The sequence below is a fragment of the Triticum dicoccoides genome, chromosome 7B, assembly GCF_002162155.2.
Source record: "Triticum dicoccoides isolate Atlit2015 ecotype Zavitan chromosome 7B, WEW_v2.0, whole genome shotgun sequence".
NCBI classification, from domain to species: domain Eukaryota; kingdom Viridiplantae; phylum Streptophyta; class Magnoliopsida; order Poales; family Poaceae; genus Triticum; species Triticum dicoccoides.
The window spans coordinates 471,661,710-471,676,650 of NC_041393.1; the positions used below are offsets into that span (position 1 = coordinate 471,661,710).

General features: G+C 52.0%; 1 protein-coding gene across 1 annotated transcript; it reads right to left on the reverse strand.

The window, feature by feature from the left end:
* Positions 1-8,874: 8,874 nt before the first annotated feature.
* Positions 8,875-9,960, reverse strand: LOC119339003. The gene has a single exon (XM_037611194.1). It carries the CDS (start codon positions 9,958-9,960, stop codon positions 8,875-8,877), a length of 1,086 nt encoding a protein of 361 aa, XP_037467091.1.
* Positions 9,961-14,941: the final 4,981 nt, after the last annotated feature.

Consider the following 14,941-nt stretch of genomic DNA (forward strand, 5'->3'; position numbering starts at 1 on the left):
TCAAAAATATATTCTCATCATTCGCGTCCTACTAACACTCAACAGATCATGATTGCCTTAAACTTGTGACCCCGTAGGTTCAGTAACTCATAAACGAAACCCCTTCGATCAATGACCAACAGTGGAACCGTGGACATCCATATCGATTCCTATGAGCACACGAATGATGTTCGAGTCGACCTTTGGTTATCATGTGATGTTCCCTTTGCTTTGTGATACTTCACAAAACTTTGGATGCATCGGTATCCTCCTGAGTCATCACCATGCTCACTATACTGTTATCCTCGTCATCGATTTTGTTTTCCTTTCTCGTTATCGTGTTCCGGCATCCCCATGATGTAGTCATCTGTGTCTGGACAGACGATGATGGATGCCTTCACACCGAGAGGGCCATAAGAATATCTCTCCATCATCGGAGGAGCAGATCCCACTCTTAAGATATCTAGTCCCTTGTCAAACTTTCCGATGAACTTGTAAGTTGTCACTATGATCACCGTGTTATAGGTGACGTTTGAGTAACCCCAAAGCCCACAGTACGGTAATAAATGACTACGATACTCTCATGGTCTAAGGAGAAAAACCACATGTTAACACTCAGTGTTATTACAATTGATTACAGATGATATTAACTCAATTCATAATAGACAAGTTTGCGTCGATTCAATATGATCATTCTTCTAACGTCATAATCTCAATGTTGTTTTAGGACTATCCTTACACTTAACTACATCCTAAGATCTGAAAAACGTGATCACCAACAACACTTGAGCTATTCCTAGAGGCAAGACTAGGAACCTTTTATTTAACCGTTTATCATTTCACACGTGCATATGAGTTTTCCACTGAATCGAATTCCAAGATCGTAGCAGTTATAGCATGAAATATAAACAGTTAATTATGAATATGGAAATATAATAATACAATATTATTGCCTCTAGGGCATATTTCCAACAGTCTTTCCCCTCGTGTTGGGGTCAATTCATCTTCGCTATCTGTTGTATCTCCCGTGTTGCCAACCTCTGAGGACGCGTCCATCACCACGCTTATGGGTGTGGTGCTGTAGATCATGTCCGAGCTTCAACATCTATGTGAGACCTGCTTCGCCTCTGTCTATAGAGCATATGGTGGTCGTCTCGCCAATGACCTCGTGTGAGGGACATGATTCGCCTCTACCATGTGAGAAATTGGAGGCGCCTGAGTCCATCGTGTTGGACATCCCTGTGTCTGATGATGTTGAGGCGATTGGTATGTTGGCGCCTGATCCTTCGGAGCTCAGCCAACCGCCCGCCTTTGTGGACCGTGGAGGTTCCAACGGTACGATCACCCACTCGCGCGTGACCGTTGAGCACGTGGATGTGATTCTCTTTCAGATAGAGATTCACAGCTTGCTCAAACGTTTGGAGGCGGCTAGCCCTGGATTTGGCTAGATAATCATGGAGGGGGCTCTCAGAATAAAAAGTAAGATGAGTGACACCACAGGAAAGGCGTCCGCAGCTGCTTGATGAATGGTCATCGGTCTTTTGGATTGTGCTTGGTACTCTCATGGGAATTTCTTTGCGATGTAGGAGCGCGAGGGTTGGTCGTTGTGATAAGGTAGCAGTACGGGATCGATCTATTGCTCTCCGAAGTAGTAGCTGTTACAGATCGAGTACATGGAGCGGTGCTCAAATGGGGGAAACCAGGAAGAACTAGGGTTTGTGGGGAAGAGGGAGCCGCCGCCGATTCGTGCCGTGATCCTCTGGATGGTGATGCCGAGTCGCACGCCTCCTTTAGTAGCCGCGCGGGGCGGGCTTCAGTTAGCCCACGCCGGCCCGATGACGAGCGGGTTGGGCCTCCTGGCCCGTGTTGGCCGCTGAGCAGGGACGACGTGGCCTTGGCTGTCGCTGCTCGTTGGGTCCTGCTTGCCAGCACCGTTGACATCCCCCCTTCCTTGAAACGAGGCTTGTCCCCAAGCCTCCGCAAGCGGGAACCGATCATGAAGACCGGCTTTGTCCTCCCAAGTGTCTCCCAGCGTCTCCGAATTGGACCAACGAACTTTGACTTGTTCTCGCATCTTCCCCTTTGACATTCTCCACCTTGACTGAATGATCGACACAGGCACTGCCAGTTCATCAGTGCAATGTGGAAGGTAAGGTTCGACAGACGTACCGGAGTTCAATGCACGGCGCAGCAGCGAGACATGAAACACATGGTGAATTGTTGCTTGCGGTGGAAGTTGCAGTTTGTAAGCCACCTCATTGATCTTGGCCACTATCGGAAATGGTCCGTAGTATTTGTATGCTAACTTGTGATTCGCTCTTGGTGCCACCTTGGTTTGTATGTATGGCTGTAGTTTCAAGAACACTTGGTCCCCTACCTCGAACGCCCGAAACGATCGTTTCTTGTCAGCTTGGCTCTTCATGAGCTGCCTGGCTCTGTTCAAATGCTGCTGAAGCAGTTCTTGTACAGTATCTCGCTCCTCGATCCAAGACTTGAGAGATGGTACAGAACAGACGTTATCTACTGTGATCCCCCAGTGCCTAGGTTCATATCCAAACATAGCTTTGAAAGGAGTCATTCCTATGGCCGAATGATGAGAGTTGTTATACCAGAATTGAGCAAGAGGTATCCAGAAACTCCATCGCATGGGACACGCTTGCGTGAAGCAACGCAGGAATGTTTCCACACATTGGTTGACCCTCTCGGTCTGGCCATCCGTCTGAGGATGGTTGGCCGTGCTGAGTCTGAGTTGCGTGCCTGCTGCCTTGAACATTTCTTGCCAAAAATGACTAGTGAATACCGGGTCCCGATCTGACACAATAGCTCCCGGGAGACCACGAATTTTGTATACTTGCTGGATGAACAACTGAGCCACTGACGCCGCTGTATATGGGTGAGCTAGGGGAAGAAAGTAACTGAACTTCGTTCTTTTGTCAACTATTACCAGCAGGCAATTGAAACAGCTGGATTGAGGGAGGCCTTCCACAAAGTCCATGGAAACATGTCCCATGGTTTAGAAGGAATGGGCAGAGGTAGCAGGAGACCTGGTGCAGCCGCTCTATCTGGTTTGGCTTGTTGGCAGACCGTACACTTGTTGGCAGACCGTACAGCACTGTACGTAATGCTTGACTTGAGCCTTCATTTTGGGCCACACGAACAGGCGTCTGATGCGACTGTAAGTCACCGGAAAACCTGAGTGACCTCCCATTGGACTGTCATGAAAGGCTTGGATGATGCACTGTTGAATGTGAGTTCCTCCTCCCAGCCAGATCCTCCCTCTGAACCTGAGAATGCCTTGTTGCAGTTGAAACCTGCCCTTGGGATCGTCACGTACTGCTAACTGCTCCAAAAGCTTCTGGGCCTGAGGGTTGTTGTTGTAGCTGCTGAGAACATCTTCCAGCCAGCTTGGTTGGCATGACGTAACCAACGCCAGTGCTTCTGTTGGATCTGCCTAGTGCGTCTGCATCGCTGTTGTCCATCCCATTTTTATACTTGATGCAGTATTTGAATCCCAGGAGCTTCGTAAACACTTTCTGCTGCCACGGGGTATTCAACCTTTGCTCTTCCAGGTGGGTGAGGCTTTTTTGATCCGTATAGATGACGAATTCTGAATGTTGCAGATAAGGTCACCACTGCTCCATTGCTACAATGACGACCATGTATTCTTTTTCGTACGTCGATAAACCCTGGTACCTTGGGCTCAGGGCCTTTCTCATGAAAGCTATGGGGTGCCCTTGCTGCTGCAGGATTGCTCCGATGCCACGATCGCATGCGTCAGTCTCCACAACGAACGGCTGTGCAAAGTTGGGCAGTGCCAAAACCGGGGCTGAGATGAGCTGCTTTTTCAACACCTGAAACACTGTTTCGGTGATGGAAGTCCAGAGGAAGGGAACCCCTTTCTTCAACAAATTGAATAGTGGTTTTGCAATTACTCCAAAATTTCGGACAAAACGACGATAGTATCCTGCGAGGCCCAAGAAACTGCGGACGCCCTTGACATCTTGCTGAGAGGTCCAGTTAGCCACTGCTGTTATCTTGGTTGGGTCTGTGGCTACTCCATTCGCGCTGATGACATGCCCCAGATAAGAGACCTTACTTTGCCCAAAAGCACACTTACTGTATTTTACTTTCCATTGGTCCTTGCGCAGCAACTCCAGCACCTGCCTCACATGGCACTTGTGCTCTTCCAAAGAAGTACTGAAGATTAAGATGTCATCGAAGAAACAGAGGACATAGACTCTTATGACTGGCTTAAGAGTTGTGGTTAACCCTTCAATGAAGGTAGGTGGGGCCCCTGTTAATCCAAATGATAACACCTTGAACTCAAAATGTCCCTGGTGGGTAGAGAACGCTGTTTTGTACTCTTCCCCCGGCGCGAGTCTACTCTGATGGTACCCCGCACGTAAATCCAACTTGGAAAACCAGGCTGCTCCGTGTAATTCGTCCAATAGTTCCTCGATAACTGGAACAGGAAACTTGCCCACCACAGTGATGACATTTAGTTGCCTGTAATTGATGCATAGTCGCCAAGTCCCGTCTTTCTTCTTCACCAGAATGACTGGAAAGGAAAAAGGGTTGTTGCTGCGTTGAATAACACCAGATTTCAATAAGGCTTCGACTTGAGCTTCAATTTCTGTTTTCTGTTCTGGCTTGTAACGATACTACCTGACATTGACTGGCCTTGCTCCTGGAATCAGGGGAATGTGATGATCGCACGCCCTCCTTGGAGGAAGTCCCACTGGTTCTTCGAACACGTCCGGGAATTGATTGACGATTTCCTGAATGCAATCTGGAGTTGGCTCCAGATCTTCTTGTGGAGGGGCAACTACACAGAGGTGTATGATATGAGAAATTGACCCTTTGTTGCACAGGTTTTGCAGCTGCAAACTGTTGATGGAATGGCAATCTGTGGAAGTTGCATCGTGTCCCACTAGCCGAAGCGGCCCTGCTGGTGTTGGGATTTCAATGACGCGCGCACGCCAGTCCACCTGCATCGGGCTGTGCTCCTCCAACCAGTCCATGCCCAAGATGACATCGTAAGTGCCCAGAGCCAGTACCTTCAGATCCGTGTAGAACTCGTGTCCTTGAGCATACCAAGCACATTGCGGGGCAATTTCCTTGCAAAGCAATTCCCCTCCGTCTGCCACACACACTCGGCTAGGCTTGTCCATTGGTTGGGCCCCTGAAAGCTTACCTGCCAATCTCTCATTGATGAAAGAGTTGGAACTGCCTGAGTCAACCAACATGAGTACCTCATGCCCCTGAAGCCAAGCTCGAAGCTGAAACGCCCTGGCTGACACTCCTCCTGTGACCGCAGAAACTGAAATGGCCATAGCAGTCTCTTGCACCCCCTCTTCTGAACTCACTTGTGTGTCGACGAAGTTGTCGATGCCAAACATGTCCAGCAGCTCTTCTACAACGTGCAGCTGCACTGAGGTGGGGCACACATGGTCGTGCCCCCACTTCTCGCCGCAGTTGAAGCATAAACCACGGGCTCTTCGATACTCACGCAGAGTCTTGAGCTTGGAGGCCTCCGCGCGCGCTGCGTCAGTGCCACGGCGATCTGTTGTGACCGTGGCTGGGGGATGATGCACTGGAGGAGCCGGAAGTGGTAGCGGAACGCCGGTACGTTGAGGCAGCTCCTGGATGCGCACTGGTGGGGTACGCGCGCCATCGGCCACTTCTTCCTGCAGCAGCGCCAGAGCACATGCTGTATCCAGATCAGGAGGGCGTTGCACCATTACCACCATTCGTATGTCCGTCCGCAGGCCCTCGACAAAACGAGTCAAGAAATAGTAAGGATGCATAGTGTCTGAATAGGAACTCAAATGATTGATAATAATTTCAAACTTCTCAATATAATCTGCTACAGAAGTAGTTTGATGGATGGTAAAAAATTGTCTAATGAGCATCTGGTGCCTATCCCTGCCAAAACGCGTACCCAAGAGAGAGGTGAACGCGTCCCAATCGAACTCGTTGAGACGTTTCTGAATAGATTGCAGCCATATGGCCGCTGGCCCCGAGAAATTGAGGGCGGCCATGGGGACCCAGAAGGATTGAGTTATCCCAAACATGCTAAAGTACTGCTCACACAAAGTTTTCCATAGGTTCGGATTTTCGCCCGAAAATTGGGGGAAAACGATGGAGGGATGCGCCTGACCCAAACCCGTGAGCATTTGACTCGCGTGTGTGAACGGCGACAGCGGGGTGGGGGAGTTCAGTAGGGTGGTCTGACCTTTTGCCGGGGCGGAGGTGGCGTCTCCAGCGACGCCACCGGATGCCCCTGTTGGAGATTGAACACGCCGTGGCCATCGGGCCCTTGCTGGTTGCTCGTTGCGCCTGCCGAGGTGCCCACGTGGTCCTCCAGCGGCTGCAACGTGGGTGCACGCTGGATCTCCTCCCCTTTGGGTGACGTAGGGGGAGCGGCTTGAAGGGCGGCCACCGCGTCACTGAGATCCGCGACGCGGCGCTCCAGATCTGGGCGCCAACTGAGGAGATCGTCGATTTTTGTTGATGTCGACTGGTGCGCCTTGGTGAGGCCGTCGATGGCGGCCTCGATATTCGTCTCGAACAGGGTGAGAAAGGCGGAGACTCCTGGATCCATGGCGTCACGAGCTTGGCGGAGGCCGCGCGTCTCGATGAGATGCGCCAGGACGGAGCGGAGCGGCGAGGAGTGGTTGCTGGCATCTCTGATACCAAATGATAAGGTAGCAGTACGGGATCGATCTATTGCTCTCCAAAGTAGTAGCTGTTACAGATCGAGTACATGGAGCGGTGCTCAAATGGGGGAAACAGGAAGAACTAGGGTTTGTGGGGAAGAGGGAGCCGCCGCCGATTCGTGCCGTGATCCTCTGGATGGTGATGCCGAGTCGCACGCCTCCTTTAGTAGCCGCGCGGGGCGGGCTTCAGTTAGCCCATGTCGGCCCGATGACGAGCGGGTTGGGCCTCCTGGCCCGTGTTGGCCGCTGAGCAGGGACGACGTGGCCTTGGCTGTCGCTGCTCGTTGGGTCCTGCTTGCCAGCACCGTTGACAGGTTGCCTGGTCAGTGCGTGTTGGGTATGGTTGTTGGGCTGATTATGCGCTTGTGGGTTTGCATGTTGTATGAGTAGTACACATATTGTTGGTTTGTGTCGCTTTTCGCCCGATTTTCTATTAATTAACTGAGCAATTTGCTTTTTCTTAATTAATCGATGAGGTAAATCTTTTGTCTTTGTTTTGATTTTTTTTTTGTTGCTAAGAGTAGTGATTTTGGCTCGCTCGGGCTTGATCACTGATGTGAGATGGTCAACGACGATCATATTCGATCTTCGGATCGATTTGTATTCCCGGGCCATGAGGTTTTTGTTGAAAATCAGTTAGTTTATGATTGTGGGATTATACCGGATAGGCGATATTTCTCTTTACATGGACGGTGGATGGCGATCGTCAACCACGTTGTCGTCCGGCATAATAGCTGAGTCCTTGGAAGTTTGGCAAAAGGGACGATGACCGCGAAAGTACCATTCTACGCCCAGAGCAAATGCTTCTGGTGTGAACAGTAAAATCAAAAAAAATAGAAAAAAAATATAAAAAAATCTGAATTTTTTTTATGACATACTTTCACAAGTGTTTCCTGTGCATGGAAATTTTCATCACGAAATCACATTCATGGAAGTCGTGCCAAAAAAAATAAAATCAGAGCTACAAAATGCTTTTGTAAGTAACATTTTCAGAGCATCAATTTTATTTTTTTACCACACCTTCCATCAATGTGATTTTGCGATGAAATTTTACGTGCACAACAAACATTTGTATAAGTATGCCACAAAAAAATTCAGAATTTTTTGACATTTTTTTGAATTTTTTTTATTTTACTGTTCACACCAGGAGCATTTGCTCCTGGGTGTAGAAACTCCACGTCCCGATGACCGCTCTTGTTCAGATTGTTATTCATATATTCATCTTCGCTGATCAATGTGTTGTGCGTAGTTCGTTACCTTCTTGAGGATATGTAATAAATCTTGCTATTAATCTTGTGATGAAGTAAAATGTAGTTCAATGTTTTGATATTATATTAGGAATGGCGTTTTGGCTCTTGGCCTCCATGGAGGCCGTTTTTCTTTTGAAAAAAAAATCGAAATTCAAAAATTCCGGTTAAAAAAATCTTTTTTTTGTACAAGTAAACAGGCGTACGTGTATAAAATTTCAGGATAAAATACGTTGAAATGTGACCTGTACAAAGATGACAAATTCATGGTCTGAAAGGATGAATAATATCATGTGTTAAAAAGCCTTAGATTAGTCTTTTTCGCACATCCCTCGTTTCAGCGTATTTCGTCTTTACACACTTGTGCAATATGCCTTCATCTATCTCTGTAACATTTTCAGATTTTTTTGAAATGTAAAAATATGAATTTTCAAGAATTTTGAATTTTGTATTTGGAGGCCTTCATGGTGCTCGGCCTCCAAAAGCAATTTCGGTATTATATTGTGATATAATTCTCTAGTTTGCTTTCATTTTTAAACATTTTCTACGCCCTGGGCCATGACATAGATAGCTTGGGGCACAGCTATGCCTTTGCATGTAGACTGACAACTAGGAGCAACATGACAGAACAAGTTCAAAACGAAAAAGAATGGTAAAACTTGGCACAACTAACACCAAATGGGTAATCCCGATGACAAACTGTGTTAAACGGTTTAATCCGTGTACAAAAAAATAATTGCAAAAACATGGGGCATAAAACTGGAATTACCCAAAAAATAGATTATGTAAATCTAACTTCAAATGCGTGAGAATCAAGATATTATAGCTACGAAATCACCAACGACATGTCTCTATGGCTGCAATTCCCCTTTGAACATAAAGCTTTTCTTCCTCTTCGGCCTAACACCTTCCGTGACAACAATACTAGTCTAGTGGAGATAATGGAAGACTTGGCTGGAGCTGCGTGTCCCGGGATTCGAACACTGAGGCAATGATGCGGCTGACAGCAGCTGGCTCGTGCTTGTGCCGGGGCGACGGGACTCCTCGGCCTGCCAATGCGCCGTGTAGTTGCTTCCCAGAGTGAAGTTGTCGGCGACGCCCATGGCCACGGCGTACCCGTATCCAGTTGGTAGTGTCTTCATGTAGTCCCCGCCGGCGACGACCTGAGCGGAGTACTCTGGCGCCGGCGTACCGTCGGCGAAGGCAGGGTAGTGCCCAAGTGTCAAGACTGCGTTGCACAACTCGTCGGTGTGCCACATTGTCAGATCAGGCCAGTCGTAATGAGCCTTGCCGGAGCCCGGCGCGAGCGTCTCGTCGACCGCGCCCGAGTAGTTGCCGCCGCCGATGCACTGGAAGCCGCACCCTGGTTGCATCTGGAAGCCATCTTCCCCGAGCAGGCCGTCCTTGTTCCCGCCGTGCCACGGCACCATCTGCAGCTGGTGGAAGCCGACGACATCCATGTCCACGGGATTGCTTCCAATGCACGGCACGTCGCCACCTTGCGCGAGCTGCTGCGGCATGACGGCGTCGTCGGAAGCATCCGGCGCGACCTGCTCGCCGTGGCTGCCGTCGGCGTGTAAGCCCAGGGCCTCCATCCTGTCTCCCGCGGCCCGCAGCGCGGCGTCGATTGCGTCGAGCAGCTCCCGCGCCTCGGCCAGCGTCACGTCGTTGAGCGCCGCGTCCCAGTCCGCGAGCGCGGCGGGGCAGCCGTGGCGCACCCTGGCGAGCTTGACCCTCTCCTTGCCCAGCTCCGCCTCGAGGTAGCCCCGGTGCGTGTGCTGCGCGCGGGCCTCCGGCGGGACGGCGCGGCGGTACCGCTCGACGACGCCCTCCTCCGACTCCCACACGAGAGGCGGGGCCCCGGCGCCGGCTAGGCAGACGAGCGCGACCGGGACCGCGCATAGCGTGGCGAGCTCCTTGGCCTTGTTCTGGAGCCCCTTGGTCCTCCTGCCGCACGTGGCGGCGCGCCCCCGCGCGCTCTCGACGAGCCTCATCGCGATCTTGCCGCGCGTCATTGCTGGCTGGGTGGCGGTGCGTGCGAGGCTACGAGCTTCTCTTCCTCTGCTCCTCCGATCCGATCCCGTTGGCTCGTTGCAGCTCTCCGGCGAGGCGCCTGGTGTATATGTAGATGAAAAAAAGGAAGGTTTCTGTGCGCCGGAGCCGGGCGTGGACTCGAACGCGGTGGCCCCTAGAGTGCTAGGCAGTAGGCAGTAGGCCTGTTATTAAGCCCGTAATCTTGCATTAGCTCCAAAATGATGATGTAGCCTGCAGGCTGCTCGCCATAATCTCCCATTAGCTGCGGAAAAGATTCACTTGAATCCCACGTCAGGCGCGGATTAAGGCGTAGGCCGTGATTAACCAAAATAAGGAAGGCGATGCTTGCTTGGGTAGCAAACCGTTTCGATCCCGGTGGGCTTCGGTTAAAGGAAGGTGAAGCTCAGCTTGGGTAGCAAACCGTTTTCGACCCCGGTGGGCTTCCAATTAAAGGAAGGTAAATCCGGTTTCTACTTGGCACAATTAACGCGACATCCTTGAGGTAGGTTTCCGTTTAGTACGGCCATGACCGGTGCTCGCGTATCAGGCTCAGCTAGCCCGAAGAATTCTTTTCTTTGTAGGATATAATTCGAATAATTTAGGGTGAATTTCAGACACACCTAGGCATCTTGCAGACTCGTAAATCGAACACGGTATCTGTCCATGGATGCGTACGGACGCGTTCGTGGACACTGATACATGAGCCGGTAATCCAACCATGTATGCATACATTTTTAATCCAGATTTAAATAAACCAATGAATAACATGCAAGCTGGATGGTTTTTATCTAAACCGGACAAAAAATCTTTACATTTCGGACATATTTCAACTAAACTACATCTTTTTTGTTATTGAGGAAACTAAATTATAGCTGACTAGGCTATTATAATAAACTAGTCTAAATGGTCGCCGGCCACGACCGTTCCCGTTTCCTATGACATGTCTTTTTCATGTCCGGCAACAAGCTCACTGGCCCACCGTGAGCCCCGGAAAGTGAAGCTTCAGTGGGAGGGAAGAATAGTGGCCTCCGCCGGGCAAGCTCACCCGTAGTGAGGCCTAGCAAGACGTCAGCGGTAGCTTTCCTGGGACCCGAGTGGTGTCGGCCTCCCGTGTTCTACTCTTCCTTGCTATCAACGCCGGCGGATGTGGATGTGTTGGCCTCATCACTGTGGCAGCAGGCCACGGACAACGGTGGGGGCACAGCTGACGGGGAGATGGTGGCGTCCCAGGTCTCGTCCTCAAAATCCCACGACGCCGCATCGATGTCCACGAATAGGCGTATTTGTCCGCCCTCACGACGCGCAGCCGCCATCACTCGCGAGCGCTGCAGTAGGACAAGAGCAGTGCCAACTGCTCATCAAGGAAGCCCGGACCGTCCGCCACCTTAGTCGTGACAACATTTGTCAGTTGCGTGGTCGTCCGCGATTTGTTCCTTCGCGAGCCAGCGCTCATCGTGGAGCTGCAGGTTGTACCTTTGGTCCTCCCGCGACTGTTGGAACACCACCTCTCGTTCTTCCGTCATCATGTCGATGAAGTGTGTTCGTGCCTCACCCAAGGTGATGCCGGCATGGACTGCTGAGTGTGGTGGCACCGGCTCGTCTTCGGTCGGGTCTTCCGTTGTCTCGCCGGCGTTGCTGCCGTCCGGAGAGCTCGTCGGCAAGCCAACCTATATCCGTTTAGCTTGGCGGGGCTGCCAGCAGGCCGCACCGTCGGAGATCTGTTGCTTCTGTTCGGTGGAGAGGTTGTGATGTAGGGTAGAGACCCTATGTGGCCCAATCTTCACAAACTGGAGATGGATTTGAGGTAGAACGCGAATAACACAAGGGGAATCATGAGGGATACACACAAATCAACACAAATAGATGCAAATAAAGAGACGCATAGATAGATCCTTGATATATACTCCCTCCGTTCCGAATTACTCGTTGCAGAAATGGATGTATCTAGATGTATTTTAGTTCTAGATACATTCATTTCTACGACGAGTAATTTGAAACGGAGGGAGTATCATCCAAAAAGAGAGATGGAACAAGATATGGTTCTTTCCCAAGTCCTAGGACAAGGATGGCTTGATGATTCATTGCTTCTATGAAGCCTTTCTTCTCCACATGTGGAGGCCTTAGTAACCATGGAAGGTTCTTCTCCAAGAGGAGGTCTTAATCATGTAGGAGGAGATAGATCCCACCATGGGGAGAGATCTGAGCAAAGCTCTATGGTATCTAGTTTCTACTTTGCTGGCTCTAGAAATGGGGAGGGAAAGGGGTATTTATAACCCAAGACACGGAAGGGTAAGCGAGGGGCAAAAAGGGAAGAGTTACAAGGCCAAAGGCCCAAATTACGCACAAGCACGTCGGATGCCCGGATCTTGGTTGGGCGCCGGATGTCTGACCGAGTAGGGCTTCTATTGCCTCTTGCCCAATTTTTGGGAAGAGGTCGGATGTTCGATGTAGCGCCGAATGTCCGGGCAGTCGCCGGATGTCCGTCCGCTGGCGATCTTCGGTCGTCAGTTGGTGTTGCCCTTCTCTAGATGGTGCTCAATGTTTGGTCACTATAATTCAGTAGCTCTGTCTTCTTTCGTTGTCGTTTTCATGATTCCCTCGTGGATGGTATAATCATTCTCTTGCGCTCGAACTCCTCCTCGCCATGTGCGAAACTCCACTGAAACCTATGTATGCACGAGTAGGAGATTCAAGTAGTATACCATCCTCGGAGAGCACAACTAGACACATGTAAAGGAGAAGATTCACCTTTATATGTATAAAGTAGATGTCACATGTGTCACTTGGCGAAGAGACTCTTGACATGGTCTAGGATGCTCCGTGTTAGGTTCTCCCACAGTGATTTGGAGCTTGAGGCCATGGCGGGTGTGGTGCATAGAGGGGATAGGGGTGCGGAGGTGTGATGCGGCTCTTGCCGAGCCTGGCCAAGTATAAATAGCGGGTGGCGGGCTGTTTAATGCCAGCAGGTGAACAAACATGTGACGTTTGCATGCGGGCATCGAAGTGGGTTTCTCGGCAAATGTGTTTGTCTAATGCCTCCAGACGGATGGATGGGGGCGTTTGCGTGGGGGCAAAAGGCGCGTACACCGGGATGAGGCACGTGTAGTGCTCTCGGCCGTTGCGCCGCTTCAATGCGGGCATCCAGTGAGAGATCTCGTCAGCTCTAGGCCGACATGAATGCAGCGCTGGCGCTCTGGAGCGGCGCCGCGACATGAATGCGTGACAACTGCTTTTTGCGAGAAAGGGCGCGGGCGAGCGAGAGGGTTTTGGGTGGGTCCGGGGTGTCGGACGCGTGTGTGCCAGCGGTACGAAACCCGGATCGGTCCACAGATCGATGAGGTGTCTCGTTGGATGGCTGAATGGGTTTGAACCGTTCGGTCCGAACAAATGCCGGGGGTTTGAGGGTTCGTGTTGGAGATGGTAACTAGGGTTCGTATCCGATGTTTGTGCCCCTCGAAATCCTAAGCTTTATAGCCATGTATTTAACCTAACGGGGTTGGTGCTTAGGTTGTTTCTTCTGTACAATAATGTCACCAAGGGCTAGTCTTGGTTGGTGTCATTTTTTTAGCCATATTTTTTTGGAATTGTATAGCCATATATTTCGGAAAAAGTAAAGAGAAACAAAAGACTGAAAAATAAAAATAGTTAGAGCAACTTCAAAGGGCCGATCCATTTCGTCCGGCTGCGGCTGTTTGGGTCGGCGCGGAAAAAAGTGGCCGCCCAACGTGCCGACCCAAACCCAAATAACGTCCGCGTCGCATCCACGCCGACGCATTTGTGGCCCAAATTTGCGCCCCAAATGCGTCGGCGTGGACGCCGAACGGACGCTTCACGCGCCTTCTCACTATCCGCCGCGTCCCCACATGGCAGCCGTCCAACTACGCGCTGCCCACGCGGTCAGCTTAATTTATGACGACGGACCCACGCGTCAGCAACGACGCTCATCCTTTTTTAAGCCGACCGTTCGACGGGGCCGTCCTCATCCAAACTCGCCGTCCACATCTGCCCACCTTTGCTCCCTCGTCGCCGGCAAACCCTAGCCACCACAACCACAGCGAGATGGGCCTCTTCTCCGGCGCCAGCGGCAGCAAGGCCAAGGACAAGTCACCCGTCACCCCTTTCCCCTCCGAGTTCCTCACACCTCCACCGGCGCCGGCGCCTCGCCGACAGAGGCAGCGCGTCAATGTGCCAGTGCGCCAGGCGGAGTGGCACTGGCAGAACCGCCAGCCTCTGCCGTATCCGGACGTGACGCTGCCACACGACTGGCATCTGGATCCAGATAGGATCCCAGTGCCGGCCGCGCCACGGTCGACTCGTGCTCACGCAGAGGAGGTGCGGCGCCGGCGGGCGCTGCTGGCGGCGGAGCAGCGCGCCGACCCGGCCTACGCAACCGACTCGCCCAACTGGGCGAGGTGGTTCGCCTTCGAGCACGAGGAGGCGAGGCGACGGGGCGTGCGCGAGGTCGACCGGAGGTTGCCGCCAACGCCGCTCGTTGTCCGCGAGGAGGACCAAGCGGCGGAGGACGCCTACCAGGCGGCCCTTGCGGCCGCCTACCGGGAAAGCGAGGAGGACGAGCGGCGCAGAGCGGAGGCGGCGGAGGAGGCGGAGGCGGAAGAGGAGGCCCGGTATGAGGCAGCAATGGCGCAGGCCCTTGGCCTCTCCGCGGCGGGCGACAGCGTGGTGCCGCCGGTGGCCTCGCCGTCCCCCATCAAGCCAGAGCCGCAACCGGAGCCAGAGCCCGAGCCCATCGCGCATTTCTCCTGGAATGGAGTGGTGCACGAGTGGGTGTCCGCGCCACCGGTTTGGCTGGGGGCGACGCCGGCGCAGGAGCAGGCGTACCTCGAGATATGGCGCTAGCGCCAGCTGGCAGGGGAGCGCCTTGACAGTGAGTATGAGGAGATGCTCGAGCGCGACCTCGAGGAGGAGCAGCGCGAGGCCGAGGAGGAGGCACGCCAGGCCGCG